Source organism: Neodiprion fabricii, chromosome 5 (assembly GCF_021155785.1).
Source record: "Neodiprion fabricii isolate iyNeoFabr1 chromosome 5, iyNeoFabr1.1, whole genome shotgun sequence".
Lineage (NCBI taxonomy): Eukaryota > Metazoa > Arthropoda > Insecta > Hymenoptera > Diprionidae > Neodiprion > Neodiprion fabricii.
In genome coordinates, this window is record NC_060243.1 from 25589506 (window position 1) to 25611746 (window position 22241).

At 37.9% G+C, this 22241-nt stretch overlaps 2 protein-coding genes and 1 long non-coding RNA gene across 3 annotated transcripts; 2 read left to right on the plus strand and 1 right to left on the minus strand.

The window, feature by feature from the left end:
* The first annotated feature begins 355 nt into the window (after positions 1-355).
* LOC124181908 (protein dimmed-like) lies at positions 356-2212 on the plus strand. Its single transcript, XM_046568614.1, has 3 exons — positions 356-760; positions 1154-1392; positions 1458-2212. The coding sequence occupies exons 2-3, from the start codon at positions 1168-1170 to the stop codon at positions 1773-1775; spliced, it is 543 nt and encodes a 180-aa protein (XP_046424570.1). The 5' UTR covers positions 356-760; positions 1154-1167; the 3' UTR covers positions 1776-2212.
* An 868-nt stretch (positions 2213-3080) lies between these two features.
* Positions 3081-5426, minus strand: LOC124181905 (DNA polymerase delta subunit 2). The gene is made up of 6 exons (XM_046568609.1): positions 5046-5426; positions 4578-4879; positions 4168-4378; positions 3803-4037; positions 3427-3719; positions 3081-3325 (listed from the first exon to the last, which is right to left on the minus strand). Exons 1-6 carry the CDS (start codon positions 5266-5268, stop codon positions 3207-3209), a joined length of 1383 nt encoding a protein of 460 aa, XP_046424565.1. The 5' UTR covers positions 5269-5426; the 3' UTR covers positions 3081-3206.
* On the plus strand, positions 5321-22035 carry LOC124181912. Its single transcript, XR_006870659.1, has 3 exons — positions 5321-5449; positions 8352-8353; positions 22025-22035. It is a non-coding gene; the product is annotated as an uncharacterized LOC124181912 (long non-coding RNA).
* The last annotated feature ends 206 nt before the right edge of the window (positions 22036-22241 follow it).

Below are 22241 nucleotides of genomic sequence, written 5' to 3' on the forward strand. Positions count from 1 at the left end.
AAGGATGTTATAGTTAGTATTTACTGACCCAGTAAATGTCACTTATTTATTTTGACTATTATCAAAGTTTCCGCGACACTAGTTTAAAAATGCCGCCGTCAGCGCAATTCTATATACAATACCGAATACAGACATCGAGAAAAAGTTTTGTTTTGCGTAACAACAATGTCAAAAAATGTACTCCGTTAATTGAACTACCATTTGCTGCAATAATACATTTTATTCTCGCATGAAGCAAAAGTTTTTTGAATTCCGTTTGGCGATGCATGTAATTTTTCATCAACGGTATTTTCATTAACGGTATCTTCACGTTAGTGAAACGTAGGCTTTGATAAAAATATTTGATCAAAGTAAGTGACATTTTACTTGGTCGGTAAATACGTCTGATTATAGCATCTTCTTAACTTTCGCTGTTCGTCCGATATCGTGCGGACGCTTTTCAAATTTCGAATCGTCGTAAGGACGCAGCTTTTTTAAAACACCCCTTACGTGCCACGAGGGATATGGCAGTGTAGGTGCGCTATATACGACCCTCGAGAATATAGTTCGCGGGGGTGAAAGACGGCGCCGGCCGCACCCCGACGTCGCGACATCAGTCGTCGTCTCGACGGTGCTCAACAAGTTTCTTCCGGGACTTTCTGGTTCAAAAATTATTTCTGGTTATTTCGCTGTTCCGTTGTAGATAGAAAAAACGTGTAGACAATTATCGTTAAAACTGGAACAAAAATCACCCGCGTCTTGCCGCTAATTTTACACGCAGGTGAACATAATTACGTATAGTTATTTAAATGATATCGGTGTTATTACTTTTTTAAGAATATGTCTTATACAATTTTCATTTATGAAATTGTCAGTTTTTTTTTTTTTTTTACTAACGCACGGTTTTTTCTTTAAACATTCCGTTTAGATTGCATGATAATATGTGAAGTTAATAACTTTAATATCGAATTTCAAATTAACGTATGTAAATATTGTACAATTTAAGATCACTTCAAATCGTTAACTTTGATTGAAATTGTCTCCAAATTTCTGACAACTTGGATTACATTATTTCGTTATATTTATTATTCATAAGATGGATGGATAGAAGAAAGTTGAAGTATAAAAGTGGAAGAGTGAACAATTGGAAAAGAGAAAAAATTTTTGTATTCAGTGGTTCTAGACGAAATGAAGTCTGGACTTAAAAATGAAGATAGTTTGGGAGAAGATTGGTCCTCAACTAAGACAAACGGGGGTAAAATGATACGAAGAACGACAAGGAGAACAGAAAGGCTAAATTTCAAATCATCAAGGGCTTCCCGAACGACAACACCAAGAGAAAAAACACTTAGAAGATTGGAGAGTAATGAAAGAGAAAGAATGAGGATGCACAGTTTGAATGACGCGTTTCAGGTGAGATTTCTCTCCTTGCTTGATTGTGAATTGAAAGAAAAAACGTATATTCGATTATGTTTCAGTCTTTGAGAGAGGTGATACCACATGTCAGTAAAGAAAGACGTTTATCCAAGATAGAGACACTTACTTTGGCCAAAAACTACATAGTGGCTCTGACTGATGTAATTTGCGCTATGAGAAACGACGAGCAATCAGCAGATCAAGAAACACCAGAGGGTCCTCAGGAAGGAGTGTCGAACCAAACGAGAACAACGGTTCGCATAAACATCAACACGCCAAGCTCTTCGAGATCTTCAAGCCCTGATATGCAGAGTTTTTACGAAAGCAATGACGATAAACTACCATGGGAAGCAAACTCGGACGGTTGTCACACGTTTTGAGAGAAAGATCAACGAACAATACTGACTGCTCGAATATTTTCAACTTTAATCAAATATGAGATGATAATGACAAATTTAAGGTATTATTAATAATTCAGATGTCTCACAATTTTGGGATGTAATTCTAGTCCTAGGCTATAAAGAGAAGAAGAAAACTATATTATTATTCGTACATATTTTAGCAAAATGCACTCGAGTAGTTCCATTAGTAAATATATATATATATACACACACTATGCCTCGTTTGTACCAAGTATATATTGTTTAAAGGTGTTGAAAGGATGGCAGGTTGAGTTATAAATTACTTGCACAATCCGTGTTTTTCATATTTTGTTACGTGATTTTCATCTGAGTGTGATAATAGTTTGATTTGTAGCTAATCAGTGAGAGCATTTTGCACTACTCATATGTATATTTTAGGAGTGCAAGGCGTATCACAAAAAAAATAAGAAATGTTGAAAGATAATGATACCGTAGCTTAGTGTATAAAATCAGTGCCAAAAATTATATGAAAAAAAATATCCTATAACAGTATTATTGTAAGCGATTAAAAACGAAGATACTAAGAGGAAAAAAAAGATACAAATTCTCATATGCAAATACGTAAAACAATATTTTTAGACAAATTATAGCTATTTTAAGCCAGTTAGAAAAGTGTGAAGAAAGTAATCTAATTCTAATTCAAATACAATCAACCTTCCACATATGCTTCCTGATATCAAGTATATTAAATTATATTCTAAAATAATTTACATACATTCACATGTAAACACTGTGTCTATATCTGTCGATACCCAAAGGTTTAAAGAAAATATTCTATTAATTATATTATTAAAGCTTCAATTGAGAGAGATTATATTCTGATTAATTGGCGTTATGTGTCAATTCGATCGTGATAATAAATACATGATTTATCGCATGCTAAAAGTGTCAAAATTCCGTTCATAAATTTCAGCAACAATTTAATCATAGTGCCCTCTGTCTCTCTTACATTCAATTCGGTAAATTTTCATAGGTTAAGCATGTGCAAATATTCGTAAAGAATTTATCTAATGATTAAAATCGATCAAAAGTGTTGATCAGTAAGTGATTATATTTACGGTCAGTGAATGAGTTTAGAGTGATAACTGATTAGATGAAATACATTTGTGGTTTTTTTCACGCCGACATAGAGTCACTATTTTAACGACATGTAGAAAGGTGTATTTTTGCCTTTTGGGCTTTAAAATGAATAAGGTTTATCTATGACGTTGTAAAAACTGATATGCACGATTGAAATGGTGGTAAATTAAACGTACGTAAAAATATTTACAAAACTTGTGAAAGGTTTATTGTTGTTAAATCACTAAACATGATACTCAGGAAGACTGCAACACTCTGAATTGGAAAAAGTAAGGCACTTACTAGTGATTATAATTATGATGTAACGATTCAGCTTGAGCCAAATGATATAGCTTGAGCATCCAACGTGTCAAGATCAACTAGAACCGCAGTACCAGAATCACAGAATCGAGGTACGCAAATTAATCTTACTGTCTGTCCATCCTCACCTGGGAAAATCGTTCAAAATTATGTCAAGCAATTTGAAGATTAGTTAATTATGGGGGACCTGTAAAATATTAATGATTCTTCTTATCACACATGACTTTACCTTTCCACAGACTGCTCTCGTACTTTTCCATATTTCCAGCGAAATATATATCCGGGCATTCCTCTATAATGAAAGGGTCTTTTTCATAATACGGATAAGATGATAGAGTGTCCGGTGCCGTGGGGCAATAATGTCTCCAACTCAAGGTTCGCTCTAACCAAACAAGCGGCGAGACATTGGATACGTCGCACACTTTCATTATATCTTCAATAGGCTGTCCACTTGTGCCGCTCACAATGCGAGAGCCGATTCTACCGACCCATGGATTCGTCACCCCTTGCAGGCTTTTGAATCTGGAAAACGGACCACAAATACATGGTTCGTTTCTATTTGAGGCTCTTCTTTAATTCGTGTCAACATGACGATAAGAAATTACCTGGCTGACTTTGGTAGAATGCATGGATGCAACGGTTGCTGAGGTAGCATATGATTGGTTGGATCAAATTGGCCGGGCATTAGAGTGACACAGCAGGATTCGACAATTCGGCTCAGAAACATATCGAATCTTTGTGCAGCAAATGCCGTTTCTTTAGCTGCTGCCGAATCCTGCGCTTTACCACCCGAATGTCCTTTGCTCGTGTGTATCTCAGCACTGCCTCTGATACTGTTTCCTGTTCACGTTTAAGACCCTTGAATTATTGATTTGAATTTTAGGTGATTTCGTAAAGGGAAAGAAAAGTTTCATAAATAAGAATGTGGTAGGAAAAAGAACAATGGATAATTTGATGTTTCTTCAATCACCGGCTATGATTACTCTGACAATTGAGGCTTCCTCTCTTTGAACGGCAGGATCCCCTATCATTCCATCTATCCACTCGGTCAAAAGATTTAGCGACATACTTTCTACTCTGTTTGCCAGATCCAATCCCGAAATTAATAATAATTTGCCAGCATTTTGTGAAGCTGAAATGGCTGGTCTAGGCACACAGCCAGGAAAACACCAATCTTCTACCTGAGAAATAGTTATATGAATGTATGTATGGAATATTCCAGCTAAATGCAACGCTCGTTTCTTTCGTGTACTGAGCAGCTAGCTCTCAATTTCTGTAATAGATTCTAATTGATTTTCTGTGCGAAATTTCATGTTAAAATGATTAATGGTGTCATACAATTGTCAATCTTGAAAACTGATTTTCATATTCCTATCTTACATCAAAGGTGCCGTCTTCATTTTCTTTGCCTATAACAGCACAGACAATTCCAGTAACCATATCCTTTATGTTGACGTGATTCCCGACAATTTTTATCCTTAGCATTTCATCCTCCAAAAACAATTGGTCTTTGTTAGAACAGTAATTGATTCTGGGTGTCGGGGGTGCCAGCTGCTGTTCTTCGCTGAGCTCACGTAGTATTGACGGTTTTAGTTCCTGGTGCTTGTAGAGTGTTCCGATTACAACGGCTCGTTTACCCTGAGCATCCTCCAGGTCGGCGAGCTTGTAGATCGTGACATTTCCTATCAATAAGCGAGAAGTTGATTTTGTCAAAATGATATTTCAGTCATGCCTAAAGGCAACCTAGACAGAAACATGAACATGTGTGACTGAATTCAGCCAAATTCAGTACACCATTTCCAAACCAATACCAGATCCGAACGAATAATTTGCAAAAAGGAAACTAACCCCACTTCGCCTTAGCTCTTTCAGCGAGCGGTTCCGTCAGAGCTCTGAGTCTGATGGAATAAACGTGGAAAAATTGTCTGCTGAAATCTTTTGACCCGTGTTTGAATCTTTCGGACAGGTCTTCGTACTCGACGATTGTTCTTTCGAAGACGACGGGTTTCTCATCGCTGGGCTTTGACAGCAGAATTGCAGAATCACTGGAATCCGTTGCGTGAACCATCATGCCATGCAGTTATGGGGTGAATAATCATGTATGAAACGGAAAAAGTGGTTGAATTGAAAGTTTGTTCTATTGTGTACGTCGTTATTCTCAATTTTTCAATCGGTGACGTGTCCCACGTGCTTATTGCGTCGCGATGGCGTCGCGGTGTAAAAAGTGCGGACAACGAACAGAACAAATCTACGTCGCCATGTTGTAAACATAGACTTATATGTACAGCGCGGTCTGTGCACCGAGCAGAAACCGTAATTAGAAAGAGAGAGCAACAGTAGGAGCCGGATCTCTCGCGTGTACGACCGAAAGAATGTTGTGTAGCCGCTAGGCGAGGAAAGCAATAAGGTACGCGGGGAGGTATACTCGTATAAGCTATGTTTTTTTTTCCCCGCCAAGTCACCCATTAAGTGAGGAGCTGGCTCCAGGTGTTACTCTTTCTCTTACGACTTCAGCTAGCTACACGGACCGCGCCGTCTATCTCTAAAGTCTATGGTTGTAAAAAGTGACCGGGACAGTGGTATCAATTGTTGGGGTTTGTTCGTTGACTGAAGTTTGCTAAAAATACTCGGCTAAATGGGGCAATTTAAAGCTCGTGAGTAAGTGAGGAAGCTGCCGTGTAAAAATTTCCTACAGTACTGACTCAATTGACATTGCAACCCCTATAAGCGAGTTAGTAAATGTAGGGTACTGCCGTTACCCCCGTGCCCGTCACGCCGTTTTGATTGCTTCAAATTGCCCGTAGCGAGCTGTCTATCAATTTCCAGTAAACAGAAATACGAATTCGCAGTCTGTAAGCTACGTTTTTTAATCTCTGCATTCATTTCTATCTGAATGATGCATCTGTAGGTTGGATTTGCACGGGCAGCAAAATACAGTCGCAGTAGAGCAAGAGCTTTCGTTCGAATCGACAGAGCAACAGAGATACAAGATGGCGAATGGTAACTAGTGAAAGACGCGATTGGTCGAAAACAACCGAGCGTTGTCGAGTCTTGCCGACGCGTGCATTGCGTTAGCTGTTCGGTGGCCAGAAGTTGCCCAAACGTCGTTAAGTTTGGGTGGTTTTCCGAACGACGGTACTATCGGCTGATTGATTCGTTAGAATTTTACCATTTGCTTTTGCGTGATAATTAGAACATTCGTTTAAGCAATCGACTAGCTGTTAGAGGCTCATTTCCTTGTCGTGGGGTCGAATGTTTTACAAGCTTGAAAAAAAAGACTCGCGAGTGACGGTCGTTGCGCATTTGCCACGTAAGAGGTTCAACTTTCTTCTAATTTCTACTAAATCAAATGTCAATATTTGTTTATCCAGTTCAGGTGTTTATCCGAGATGCGATTTCTCATGTAATTCATTATTCGTAACGCCGGCGTGACCTCTCTCGGTGATGTGTTTACATGTGCAGTGTTAAAAGTGTTGGGGTGAGATTCAAGTGCGTCGCAGCCTGAGACGAGCACGAGAATGCAGCTGTGCTAAGGTGTATGACAACATTCCGTCGGCGTTTGGTGAGCTTTACTTAGATCTACTTGAACACAAAGCTCATTGTACAATAATGCGTGTTTAATGTATGAATGAAAAGGATTAGTCCTGCAAAAGTAGGTATCTGTGGAGAAAATTTGCCACGTAAATATCGTTGAAAAAACTCTAATATAGAACAGAATTTCAGTTGATACATGTCTCGAAATTTCGTGATGTTACTACGAAGAGCTACTTGCATTAGGCACATGTTCCGTAAATACCTTCGTTTGTTTGTTTTGTCTATAATTCGCTCGTATTGCGTGTTAACGCCACGCGAAGTCTTGTGATGATAGGAATTTGGATATCTCCACTTTATCGTCAACCTGTTGCCCAACCTAGATGAAAAAATGCTTTATGCGATAGGACAAATACTTCGCGCAGGTTATTCTTAACTGTTTTCCGTTTCTTTCGTTACCGGAAACTATGGTTCTGGGTGCAGCATGAAAATAAGTCTTGCAATAGTTACTAAAGAGTATGGTCGGAAATCGGTAATGTGCGGTTGTGTGTATATATATATATATATGTATATTTGTTTTTACATTTACACGTATCATTTTTTTTTCTGACTGTTGCAATAATTCAACGTTGGTATAACAATAAAGCGTTCTCAAGTCATTACTCAACTGGACAATTATTAGAGTTAACTTAAAGAAGTAAAAGTCCCATTTGCTAAGAAATACAGTATTGAGAACTGTAATTACGGTCAACGTTTATTTATACCACTTTTCTTTGCAATTCGAACAATATCTGAACACGTTATTGCAGTAATGTTAGTTTCACAATGAATTTCTGGTTGATAAAATCAAATGAAATCAATTACACATTACAAATTCCAATTTTTTTTTTTATACCATATTTCTGTAGGCTTTTAACGGTTGCAGTGGTTCGATTTCTGGCGTTTAGTGCGTGGACTTGATACTTCGCGACTCCAAGGTAATGCCACTGTATCTCTTCATTTGTGGCGACGCATGCGCTTTTGAATCCGTACTCGAATACATTATGAAAGTGGAAGACTTATGAATACATGATATTTGCATACATGTATAGTTATATGACGCGTACGATACGGAGTTAACATACAATGCCGCAATTTAATTCGTTTAAATTTTAATTGTACAGACTTGCTAAACCAGTGATGAAAATTCCAAAACCCATTACATAACGTGATGGAAAATTTCCGCGTTACGTGACTTTACCCAGCTACAATAATACGAAGAGTAGTCTGAATCGGCGGTTAGTCAAATACAGTCGTGTTAAGTTTTTCAGTCGCAAATATTTGTCGATTTACTGTTAAATTTCATCGTATGGTTACTTTTATATCGTTTTCCTTTTCTTCGCTAACGTAATTTTTCATTCGGTATTCTATTTATAATTAATATCAATGATTGATATATTACAGAACAAGTGCTGCCTCTGTTCAAAACACTTATCAATACAGTGAGCATATTTGTATATGTGTGTTCATACTTAGTTGATGCTAGATCGCAGTGAAAAAATGTTCTCTGTATTTCAAAGTAAAAAAGAAAAAGATAACCAACGTTGTTGAATGCTACAAATGTTTTTCATGGAACAAAATAAGGAGTATTAGGTCAAGAGTTAATAATGCAATATTTATTTCGGTGTGTATGTGTTTGAATTAACACAATTTTATTGGAACGCACTTTAGTAAAGTTGGTCACCGTTTGATAATTTAAAAAAAATTCATTTATATTTAATCTTCAGAAGTTTTCACGTCTCATGTGCTTTCGCAGTTTCTCGACGCGTATCATGGATTCGAAACGACGATCGAAACAATTTGCAAACAAAAAACAAAATATTCCACACAGGAAACTTCAGTGTTGCTGTAAACCGCGACGGATAAAACTTTTGTGGTAAGACCAATTGCGATTACAAACTTTTTGCGAAGGCAATTAAATAGTCACGTATAAAAGTATTGCAGTAGGTGCTCTTTTCCTTGTCACGTACTGCTGACGAATACATACGCGTATGATATTTAAATTGCAAAATTTCATAATTGAGGAATACGAGTGGCAACATTTTGCTCAAGTCAAGACTCGCTTGTTATACGTTATGTGTAGAAGATTTCACAGAATCAAAGATAAAGACTATGAGTTTTAGCGGTGTTGCGGTCATGCCATCCGTCCATTGTATACAAGTTTTTCATGTCATGATATATTCTCAGTTTTGATCACTCAATTATATGAAAATATTTTTATTAAAATGTTACTGTTCGCCTAATCATTACTGCCAAATCATTGTTGAATACCACATGTCGAATACCTTCCATTCTCGGGTTACCTGATGAAAGAAATATTTTACATTCCTCTAAAATTCCAGAAATATTCTACGTATCGGCAGGTATTGGCAAGTGTTTTGCTTGCTGTCTCCGTAGATAAAGTATACGACTGATTTAGTCTTTCCTACTTCTTGTACTATACCCACACTTACCAACGGTTGATACTGCTTTTGTCGGTAAAAATGTATCCGCCCGTTTTCATTCGGCTTTCGTTGTCGGTAAAAAGGAATTCGTCGTTCTTCTACTATACCGATAACCGACATGTAGTATCGATGGTAAGAAGGACGAAATATAAGTTACGTGTTCTTTTCGTTAAATTTAGTAGCGCATTCATTATCGAGATATCCCACCGATCAGATATTCTAAAAAAGAGGATGAAATAGACGAAGAAGGTCAAACTACTTTCGGAATACTTGCTTTTGAGACAAGTGACAAAGAAAATATATATGAAATTTATTTAGAAGAAATAGAGAATTGATTCAAATTATGTAGAAAAGAAATAGCTGCAGAATTACATCGAAACAATTTTGTCACGACGAAAGAGTGTAAGTATGGCTTTAGAGCCAATGAGATTTCATTAATTCAAAGTAATCGGCATAAAAAATATTTCACTTCGGGTGGTAAATGAAGTTTTATACTTTTTTTGAAAAAGATTTAATTTTTATTCTACATCATTGTTTCAAAAAATGAAACCTTTCCATTCGAAAATTTTGCACTATTGCGGGACATGTTGGGATATTTTGGGAAATTCTAGGAGATGCTTGCTGCTAGTCACATTCGTTTCTTTTGCAAATTTTCTCCTCTAAAAGGTTTCCGAACTCACTCCCACCTCCCCAACATACAAACGTTACGTCTTTACGACTCACAATCGAAACGGTTTCGCGACGTCCGGAATAAGTCGCAGCAATTGGTAACTGACGTGGGGGCGGGGCTAAGAAAAAATGGTTGACTTGCGTGCAATGAAAAGTTCATCAGTTTATTTACAATGAGTGCTTATTTTTTATGTTCCATCTGTTCCAAAGTATTAAAAAAAAATTGAATTGCGTTTTTATTTTATTTAAATGAACGTCAAGCTTTAAATAATGTATTTAGGTGTAAACTAAAACTGGTTTCTTTTTTTGCCATCACATGTCGTGATCGAAGTGATCAGTTTCTAATGTTATTTTTTGATTCACTTGCATTTGAATTATTCGTGCAACAATTTTCAACCGCAACTAAAAAAAGGTGACAACTGCTATCAAAAATGTCGAGATTCGTTGAAATTAGAAAAAGTGATTTTTGACCGAAACCAGTACTTTTATTATCTCACCAAAGGTGATGAAGAGTAAAAACGAAGTGCATCTAATTTCTCAATGAAACATTCAACTAATACCCAATTAGCGTCTAGTTATAATGTGCAGCGAATGTCAAAATTTTTATGCGGCAGTTCCAGGTTCACGAAGGTGATTAAGTGTCCCGAAACGAGTACATTTCGAAGAGTTGCCGCATTGATTCCTCTCTTTTCATGCTTATACTTGATTGACATTTAAAATTCCCATTGAATTTACGTTCATGTTGATTTTTCTGGAAACTCGTATAATTATCGTAAAGAAAGAAATAAAACAAATCGAAAACCAAACGGTCAGTTATCTCCATGAAAGCTTTCGACGGCCGCTCACTTCGATCCCTTGTAGAAGGTGAACGCGATTCCTCCGAGATCCTGGGTCGGCTATTTCAATCACCTGTTTAGGCAGACTTTATTACCTCGTTAACTTTGGCACACTTGTTTATTCGCATATTGTATGATTAATACCCTTGCCGGCCTCAGCGACGTCAAAAATGCTCGAAAGATGACGCTCGAAAAAATGAAGAAGATACCAAGATTACCCTCAAACCTCGCCAAGAGTCTCGCCAAGATTAGTCAGTACGTAAAGGGTAACCGCAATGAATAATATCTGATATTTGATTTTCCTTGAACTGCACGAATTTCTCAACATTACAAATACTTTTTGTTGCGATACTTTTTATTTTAAATATAAATTAAAATAAAACAACAGAAATTTAAAATTAGCACGATTGTATTTTATTTGCATTTCAAAATATAGAGTGTATTCATTTCTTATTTTTTTCTCCTCAGCTTCTAGGTACATTCGCAATTCTCTCGGTACATTTGCTTCGTTTACGTGAAATTCCAGTCCCATGTTTTAAATACATACGCCGTACACGTGATTTCGAAAGTCGCTGCAATTCAATCGCGATTTAACGCTGATACGTGAAGTCTATACAAGATATACTAATATTACATATATTTTGTTCATACAAACTGGCGCTTGATAACTATACGATTGTTAATATTTCACAATTCCGCTCGACAATCGTTGTCGATGTATACTTTATTAGATACTGAAATCACTGAGATCAAACAAGCATTTGAGCATTCATTATTACTATATTTACAACTATACATTTATTATCTATTTTTGCACTTTACTAATACTGACAGTCTGACGATTTTGGCATTTAATTTCAAAGCGATGGAATGATTTTTTTCCGTCGACATACAAACAACGAACATTTGCACGACCCGTGCTGTTAAACAATTGAATGAATAAATAAGTAACGAATGATCGAACATGTTAATAAATAGTTGAATAAATAACGTTGTCGCAAGCGGCAGATGAAGTAATAAATACTTCCCATAAATACGAATCGAGACAAAGTCAAGTTTGACGCGATTGTAAGCTTTGATGGGAATTGAGGACATCCAAGATGGGCAGGCAGATTCGACGTTTCTTCTCGGCAAGACGATTCGACAGTCGTCTCCGTCGTCCTCCTTTTTGTCCCTTTCGATTATTCCAACGCGAGTCTCGCACGGTCTTCTCGGCATCTTCTAAGACGGTATCGTCAATTCGCCGACCTGATAAATGTACACTCGTTCATCGTGTGCGGACTGATCCCATATTGCTACGTACTCCTCGTCCTCACAGTATGTCAAAATGTTCGGTTTCAAAGCCTTCGTTTCGAACGAACACACTTTCGACAAATTTATGTTTCTTAGTTCAAGATAAGATCCAGGCACAGGCACAGCAGGCTTGCAGCTCGATCGAATTGCGAGAGTGGCGAACACCAGCGTGATTACGAGGATAGTTTTCGGGCTAGCCATTTCCATCGGAAATCCCTGAGAGGTTCGCGCCGGATGCTCGAATTCCTTCGCTCGATATTCTTGATTATTCTCTTCACGAGCTTTTCGAGCTGACTGTTCGGAATATCGACTGTCGGCTTCTCGTCAACGATCGCCTCGTTCGAACTCCTTGTTCGAAACTGATGTCTTGCCTGTTTTTCCCGCCGGTTTTATCCACCGGCCACGTGCGGAAGCCCCACTCCTGTCTTTGAACACGTGCCGCGGCTGCACGATTGTGGTTGCGACTTGACAAACCAACTGCGTCACCGCCGCCCGAAGTCTTAGTTGAAAAATCGTATGCGTCACTTGTGACACGTCGATCGACTTTCCTCGTTTTACGGGACTGGACTCCCGCCTCTCTCGCTGCATCCACGACCAACGCACGCGATCGGCAGTCTCGCACGTTTTCTTACTCTCTTTCTCTTGAGCTATAAATCGTCGATGCTCTCTCTTTTGAGCTACGGGACGAGGAAATAAACTGAAGACTGGTATTCCATAACCTACAATCCTTGACTGGACCGACTTCGCAGTTGACGGACGATTTTGCTGTTGAGTGAAAGCTGAAAGCCAATTTGTCATTAAATTACCTGAAGTAATAGTATTGCGTAGTGCTAGTTTATTTTTGTTTTATTTTATCTTGCTTATTTGATTGTGTTTTTCATTGAATCTAGTCACTTTACTTTAATCTATCTAAATTTTATCATTTGATATATTTCTATTACATATTATTTTATTTTATTTTATCTTAGTTTATTTTATTTTATTGTATATCATATCATATTTCATTTTATTTTATTTTATTTTGCTTTTGTACTTATAGGTATACTTTTGTAATACTTTTCCTACACTGTAGTCTTTCTCTTGCCCCAAAGTTTTGTAGGGCATAAAAAAACATCTATCGATCTATCTATCTATCAATCCCTCTCCCTCTCCCTCTCCCTCTCCCTCTCCCTCTCCCTCTCCCTCTCCCTCTCCCTCTCCCTCTCCCTCTCCCTCTCCCTCTCCCTCTCCCTCTCCCTCTCCCTCTCCCTCTCCCTCTCCCTCTCCCTCTCCCTCTCCCTCTCCCTCTCCCTCTCCCTCTCCCTCTCCCTCTCTCTCTCTCTCTCTTGGATTGGTGAGTACCTGTCTAGTCCACTTTCTGTTACCCTCCTGTTCTGGCCATTTTCTGCTGTTTCCTACCCGTTTTCGGGCTCTGCTTCCAGGTTTTTTTTCTCCCCCGTCGCTCTCGCAAAAATTTGAGCTATAAATCGTCGATGCTCTCTCTTTTGAGCTACGGGACGAGGCAATAAACTGAAGACTGGTATTCCATAACCTACAATTCTTGACTGGAACGACGTCGCAGTTGACGGACGATTTTGCCTGTTGAGTGAAAGCTGAAAGCCAATCTATCATTAAATTACCTGAAGTAATAGTATTCCGTAGTGGTAGTTTATTTTTGTATTATTTTATCTTGCTTATTTGATTGTGTTTTTCATTTAATGTACTCACTTCACTTTAATCTATCATATTATAGTAAATTGAATATCGTGCGCTTCTCCCTACTTCCTGTCATAAATTTTCGTCGTATTTGCGAAATTACTCCCACCAAATGCCTCATGCCGAAAGCTAAGATGTTACCTGTCAATTTGTTACATATTCTATCATATTTGCCGCAAATCTCAATTTTTCCAGCCAATGAGGGGAAAAAAGAGGAGGGATAAATATGCCAATATCGTCTCAACATTTCAGGTAAAAAAAGTTGTCATTATGGTCGAGTCAGGCATAAATATATTTATTACCATGTCGATGAAAACAGATTTCTGTAAGTACGGTAGAATACATGTTCGTCGAAATTTTTATTTTTGCATTAATAATACTGTACTGTGTGAGATATTACACGGGGAAATGCGTGGGGTATTTATAAACGTATTTATTTCTGGGTATCCTGCTTTACCGATCCCGTCTACGGCCCAGTCGTACACCTACGATCAGCCCTTTGCCGAGTGTGTGTTTATCTCCGTACAAATATACACCTATAAACTAGGTGTATCTCCTAATAGTCGAGGAAATAAAGCACTAAAAACGGCCCAACTGTCGATTTTTTGAGCAGTAAGACGGATTTTAATGCGGTTTTTTGCATTCGCTTCGTAAGAGCGCCTACAAACTTAGTGAACTAAATTGATTAATTAATTTTTTGAAAATGCATTATGGCATTAATAATATGCATTTTGCAAGTGCACTTCCAAGAGACACTAGATAAAAAATTTGCTACTCGGGGGTTTTTGGGGTCGCTGAACACGAATATCGCCACGGCAACCGTCTCCGAGGTACCTGGTGCCCAGGGTGGACAGTATCAACGTCTTCTCCTAGAGTTTTGGCGAAAATTGTGATCGAATTTGTCGAAACTCGTTGCTCGGGGGTTTTTGGGGTCACTGAATACGAATATCGATACGGCAACCGTCTCCGAGGTACGTGGTGCCCAGGGTGAACGTTTCAACGTCTTTTTCTGGAATTATCTTGAGTATTATCATTTTTACCTCAATTAAAGTATATTGTTCTTAATTCAATCACAAATTCGATCACAATTTTCGCCAAAACTCTAGGAGAAGACGTTGATACTGTCCACCCTGGGCACCAGGTACCTCGGAGACGGTTGCCGTGGCGATATTCGTGTTCAGCGACCCCAAAAACCCCCGAGAAGCAAATTTTTTATTTAGTGTCTCTTGGAAGTGCACTTGCAAAATGCATATTATTAATGCCATAATGCATTTTCAAAAAATTAATTAATCAATTTAGTTCACAAAGTTTGTAGGCGCTCTCACGAATCGAATGCAAAAAACCGCATTAAAATCCGTCTTACTGCTCAAAGAATCGACAGTCCATTGCTTTATTTCCTCGACTATAACCCGGGATATCGCATACTATAATGTTAGATTTCTCAAATGTATTTCACACGATTTGTAGATATCTGGTAAACGAGTAAAATAAGTCTAAAAACAGGGGAGTTTAATAATTTTGAACTTTGCGATTATTTAAAAACCTTGTTTCAACTTGTCGAGATCTTAATAATACAATCAACTTGCGTCATTCGAATTTGCTTTACCCTACCTCTCGACCCAACGATAGTAGTCAGAAATTCTTTGATTGTGCGATCGGCTTGAATGAACCGAACATACCAGTTTTCGTTTATCTTTTATTTGTTTTTCGAAATCATACGCGAATGAATCGAAAAATACCAAAGCCAACACGCGTCGTGAAGAGGCAACCGGTGTGACCTTGCATCTTTTTTATTTTCTACACGTTATAAAGTTTCAGTCCGTGCCTTTAACCTTCAGCGTAATTTTTTCCCTCATAATCTGTTATACCATACATTCCAAAACAATCAGGTATAAAACCGATGATCGTTAGTATCACGCTTCGTACCAAATAAGAATAACTCGTATTTATAACCGGTTTTTCACAACGCAAGTCAGTTTATTTATAGCCTTTAGGCATTTTAGCTTAGGTTTTCTCAATAAACTACAAGAAGACGCACGCGATACATAATAAATACACGTATGTCACATTCATACGCGTGTTTTACTTACGCACGGGGAATCTTTAACAGGAAGAAAACTCGGACCGCTACCTACGCAAAAAGGTGCAATGCTCATTTTAATTCATGCGAGCTTATAGCAATACCGTTGTGTTAACGAGCCTCTGTCGGTTATAATTTTCACGCGAAAAGGAAAACTGGGCTATTATTAACTCGTAACATCATCACTCTGGTATAGAATCTGTTTATACAGTGCATTACTTCGATACGATCAATCTCGTCTCGGTGTAATTTTTTTTAATCGTTACAGATTCGGTTTTATTTAATTACAGATTCGTAACACGTTAACGGTAGTTAATTATCGTTAATAATTAATTGATAGGTGTTGGAATTTTATATAACAAATCTGAACGAGTCATTGAATTTCAGACAACTGTGTATTATTAAAGGTTTTGAAAAATGTATCGTTACATATTATACGTTATACGAATTTCAAACATCATCGATTTTCTCTTTATTTTTTCTTGCAGACGCAGTTGGTAATGATTGGGTTTATGTATTTTTTACCAGCAGCCCGTCGCAGCTTCGCTCGCATTCAGATTTAATGTGATAAGATGAAAATTCTATACAGATAAAAAAAATCACACTTACAGTTAAGAATATTTGAATGAAGAGCTACGAGTGGTCCTTGAAAAGGTCATCTTTGAATTTTGACCTGTCCACCCCCGAAATCGACTCCAAATAATTGAAAAATAATTTCCTTACTTAAAAAAATTTTTATCCGAAGTTTAACCCCTGCCGACAAGAGGGTAGATTTAATTCTTTCAGGGGTACGTTAAGTAAGAATCTGAACTCAAAATTTGCAAATTCAAAATTGTGGATCGAATATGGCGGGGCGAAATTTAAAAGGTCATTTGATGCTGCCACATTGGATTCAACATTTTAAATTATGCAAATTTCAAATTCCGATTCGTAATCAGCTACCTCGAAAACCCCCGGGCACCGAGTTTCATGGAAATCGAATGGCTCTTTGAATTTTGATCCGCCATATTGTGTCCGCCATTTTGAATTTTCAAATTTCGAGTTCAGGTTCGTAGAGTCAGGCATCCGAGAAATCCCCCCTATATGAAATTAAATCGAATCCGTTTGTTGGATTCACCGTACCCTTGAAAAAGTTAAATGGGAAACTCCACCCTCTTACGGGCATGGGTTAGAGTTGAGATAAAAATTTGAAAAATGTAGCGATTTATTTTTAAATTGTTCGGAATTGCTTTAGGGGGTGAACCGGTGAAAATCGAAGAAGACCTTTTTCCGGACCACCCTAACGAACACTGATAATATCTGATCTGACATAGAACCTAACCTAACCTAACCCGACCTAACCTCTATTCATAAGAGTTTGGTCAGCGTTCGCACAAGTGTGTGATCCCATTCTGGCTTGGCTTACAAATATCGTTACTTCTCAAAAACTATCAAATCTGGTTGAAACGAAACGTAGCCTAAAACCTGGTCAGACGTTGTAGCCATTCACAGAAAAAATAGAATCGTTTCAGTCGTTCTGGAGTAACAAGCAAACATACGTTGGAAAGACTTTGAGTTTCATGCATACCTATGCACAGGTGGGTATAGCTGTTACCCCCAAAGAAATTTGCCAACAAACGAGCTGCCCTTAAACTATGCGAAATATGCTCGTTTGTTGAAACGACTCGCACGCCACCTATATTGTAAAATGGTTGTACCAATTCGTTGTGGAACCTTTATTCGTCGCAATCGGATGAAAGGTATTGAAACTGAAGAAGCAAACAAAGAAGCATTCATTTTTATTAATACAGATTGCGATGATCATGATCCGAACGAATGTCAGTGTCAGTTTGCACGCCACGTTCTGTCTTTTGATATTATAAACGCGAATAAGGCGTCAACTCGGCACCGGAAAAATTGTCAACTCCTGTGGTTTAATAATCGCTTCATACGTGTGGGCGATGCGGCTGTTTTTAGGTATGTCTCTGCGGTCTTTATAAAGGGTTTGGGTTTTTTATGGGTATTACTTTTCCCGTTTTTGGTTCCGTTCTGTCGCGCTTTCCGCGGTTGCATTGCGATAGCTTCACGTTTAACGTTTGCATTATGACGAAAGGAAAACGTATTATATATACACATATATATATATAATTTTTTCCGTTATCAACGACGTGCTATCTTTTACTTTTCATGACCTTCCGTGATATAAGAATGGTATTGGTTTCGGTCGAATATTACGTTTCCTATTTTCAACGAATCTTTATGTTTTCGAAACTCTAGAACGCGCGAAACAGACCTTCTCTGTTGTTTATGATTTCAAGAACGTAATCCTCTTCGAACTTGTGCCCATAGTCCAATCGATGGATGTTGAATTTATAGTGCCGTAGCGCAAAATTTTAATTAAACGTTTTTAATGTTTCGTGCGTTTTGTTGACAGGTAAGGAGCTTAATTTAAAAAGTCTGCGGTCAGACCCATTCGGCGTAAGTTGTCATGTTGAAAAACGCATTTTTTATCATACATCGAAAACAGTTGACTTTGGGATAAAAAAACATGAGAACATTTGTCGTAGATGGGATGTTTTTTTTTTTATCCCAAAGCGAGCCATTTTCGAGATACGATATAAAACGCGTTTTTCAAAATGACTACTTAATTTAAGTTCCTTACCTGTCAATAAAATGCGTGCAACGTTGAAAAAGTTTATTCGCTAGAATTTTTCATTGTGAATATCGGCACGACCGGAATCGAGACATGGGAAAACATCGGAGAAATAAATAACCTCGGAACTCTGATCACCACGACCGCGTTTCCGGATCTGTGGCTACGTACCGTAACTTTCCTTTTCAAAGTTCAATTTCATGACGTATATAGGTATTCGTGGGCATCGGAATTACGTCCCTGATGCTTTCGGGAAATCGAGTTTTATCTGAATGCATTCTGTAGTTATGCGCGTGCCGGGTCATAGGAGGAAATAGTGCTTATATATTGTGCGTAAAAAACTTCCGGTGATTTCAAATCCAAGTTACTCGCAAGGCATTGTACACTTCGTCTGTATTTAAAAGAAAAGAAAAAACTATCACACATGTATATTAAGGTGGTTCATTTGCAGTCAATCCAAAGAGCTTAATTGTAGTAATTGAGATTTAGACTAATTGTTAATAAGAATTAACTGAATCCCTTCTCGCTAAAATCGCGAAAACGAGCTTTTCGACAGTTGAATTTTTAACAGCATGCTTATGGCTGTTTCAAATTTTTTTTTTATTTTTTTCTTTTAACGGAAATGCTGTCACAATTAATTCATAAAGCTCCATAGACTTTGACGAAAAACGAGATAATGTTTGTTGGAACAATGATCTTTCCAACGATATGTTGAAAAATAGACGTTGCCGATCGTTTCGAAAAGATTCTTAACGATGAACAATGATGCGACGGTGTATGATTTAATTTGATTACCGTGAATCGTATTTTCACACGATTTGGATGGATTTATTACTAAAACGTCACTGAGACGTTGAGATGTACAAAAATCATGGAACTATAGACTAGCTATTAATTTTAGTATTTAGTAAATATAACGAAACTGTCTTTAATCCAACTTTTTGCTCGCTGATTATGACAGTTATCGTCCGTACTTGTGATCATGATAAACCTGACGAACGCGCACTTGGATCCTCATGTTGGTTTCCTACGAGTTCGGGGTATGAGGTCATCGATGGTTATATCGGTTTGTAGAAAGCTTGATCCGAAAGGCCAATGTTTGGTCGAGACTAGTCGATTTTACGTTATTTGATCCGCTCAGCCTTCTTTGGGAACTCTCGTGAGTGGTTGCAGCTAGGTTTTAAGTCGTCCATTTCGATGCACAACCAATGCCTGGAGGAGGAGCTGCTCAGCCCGGACCGGAATCCATTTAGCGACGAGAGAAATTCGACGGTGCATTTACTCGTTATTGACCACCTTACACCACTGATAGATATCGACGGTGTAACAAAACTAGTCACATGGGTCGATAGTTTTATCAAATTATCACGATATGCCCAAACCATGGCTATTGTAACGAGTAATTTACCAAGTAGATACGGGTAACTGGAAATCATTGGTCGTGTGTCGGCGTACTCGTGGTGCTGTTGCACATTAGCGTTTGGTTCTCCAAATTGCAGATGCGTTACGTAATCGGATCGAGTAATGGGAAAACGAGTGATTTTTTACGATAACCGCTTGTGTCTTAATTTAGCTTTTCTTTAGTTCCTCTCAACGTTCAGTCGAGGAGTTTTGATCCATGAATGAAACGACGTCACGAACACGTAACTCACACTTTACCTCGTCTGCGGTTTTTCTCGCAACTGCCGACCACTTCGAAACCATGTACCGATGTAACCTCATCCTGATATGAGGGATAAAAAGTAGTCCTGCCGAAGGCGTAATACATCCTGTTGTACGCGTGCCAAAGTAAGAGAGTCTGTATCCTCAATTATGCGGAATGTAACTTGATGCTGCTTGGACTTTGAGCTCGGGGAAAAGAAAGCTGCTCGCAATTCGTTTGTGAATCAACCGAATGAACCGCTCTTTTCTATCACAGGTATTAATTGCGATGCTTTTCAACCCAGTGTGTGGATCAAAGAAAGATGGGAGTTAGCCAGCTCTCGGTAGAGTTAGGATATGATTTTCATTCATCTCTGGTGATTGGAAAGCTTCGATATTACGTACGATGAATAAATATTGAGACACATTTTGCGAGGACTTGAAAAATTTGGTAATCCGTGAAATACGAAATTCGGATCGCCTTTTTATCAATGTTACAGATAAGAGCGGAGTAAACGGTGACGGATTATGGGATTCGATATGATCAAGGCTTGGGTTTTGTAAATGTTACGTGAAATGCTCCATTATGCGGTATTTTACTGAATAGGTATGATGGGATCGAGAAATGGAAAATCAGTAGATCATTGAAGTTACCGAGCCAACCCAAAGAAAATTTAAAAACAAAAAAATTAACTAGGATCTAGTGCATTGCACTCAGGATGAAACTACTCGGAAGCTTCATTTCTTGGGTTAAAAAAAAATCCCTTGGAAGTTTCAGCAGAATCCGTGATCCGGAGTTCGGATACTCTTCTTGTTTATAGATGCGAATGTTTCGTTTAAACATTGTTTCTTAAAAATTTTTGTTAAATGTATTAAATTCGTTCCATTTTATACCACAATAGTTCGTTTAATTCAAAAACTTATTTCCCATAATCGCCTGCACACTGAGCATTTTTTTTTTTTTGTATCCTCTTTCCGTAGAAATCGTTAAATTGTATTCAGTTCTCCAACTATGCACCGATAATAATTATGATGAAAGAAGAAAAAAAATTATGGATTGCAGCTTTGATTTTTAATAGTCCTGAGTACACAAAAACTATGTAAATATAAATCGAGATTCACGTAACAGAAATAGGAAGACTAATATACCGGGTTTATTCGAGCTGATCGCACACTTTGAGAATTTGTGACCAATATCTTTTCGTCAAGAGGTAAGAAAACAAATTCGAATGACGCAAGTTGATTGTATGAGATTTCAACAAGTTGAGAGTAGGTTTACAAATAATTACACAATTTAAAGTCATCAACTCTGGCGTTCTTGGAATAATTCTGCTCATTGACCAGATATCCACAAATTGACTGAAAAATATTGGAGAACTCTTACATTATAGTATATAGTACTGATGCAAAAATGTAAATTTTGACGAACATACGTTCTACTTTAATTACGAAAATCTGTTTTTATTTACTTGGAAATAACTATTTCTAAAATTGCTTTTGTCGATTTTTGGAGAATTTTACGGTGAACAAAACGAACTCGGCTACATTTTAGTTGGATCAAAATCATCAGACATTATGGATTTTGAGCATTCTACTTACGAAATCTTTTCAACCGCATTGAATATCATTGACGCAAATAACGTTGCTGGACATGTTCCGCCTTATCAAGCTTTTGATTCAGACTGTGGATCCAAATGATTGATAACCGTATCGCATTTGGTTATCAACAGTAAGAGTAATATCATCCCCCGAAGACGTGGAGATATCTGAATTCTGAAATGTCAATTACGACGAAGCCCAATTATCAGTAACCAGAGGAATTGCGTTAATCAGAGCAGTTTCTTTCATCGATACGTTTCAATTGAAAGTCGAAAGAAGAAAAGAAGAAAGGGAAAAGAAGAAAGAGAAAAGAACGATGGAACGAAATTCTGTCGTAGACACTTTGGCTCTTGGAGAGTTCGGATGAGGATTGGAAGAGGTGAACGCCTTTTCCGTATTTACCGCGCATCCGAGGATACAAACTTCGGTTCGTCGTCGAGACTTTCCAGGATTCGAAGACGTTGCGTCAAGTCACGGTCATTATACAGAGATTATGAAACAAGGATGTCGAACGAGTAAGAAAACGTGTGAGACTGCCGATCGCGTGCGTTGGTCGTGGATGCAGCGAGAGAGGCGGGAGTCCAG

Coding starts and splice junctions, on each gene's coding strand:
- LOC124181908 (XM_046568614.1), top strand. CDS start 1,168: ATGAAGTCTGGACTTAAAAATGAAGATAGTTTGGGAGAAGATTGGTCC. Junction 1,393..1,457: donor GTTTGAATGACGCGTTTCAG/GTGAGATTTCTC, acceptor ATTATGTTTCAG/TCTTTGAGAGAGGTGATACC.
- LOC124181905 (XM_046568609.1), bottom strand. CDS start 5,268: ATGATGGTTCACGCAACGGATTCCAGTGATTCTGCAATTCTGCTGTCA. Junction 3,720..3,802: donor ATTCTACCAAAGTCAGCCAG/GTAATTTCTTAT, acceptor TCCGTTTTCCAG/ATTCAAAAGCCTGCAAGGGG. Junction 3,326..3,426: donor CGAGAGCAGTCTGTGGAAAG/GTAAAGTCATGT, acceptor CGATTTTCCCAG/GTGAGGATGGACAGACAGTA.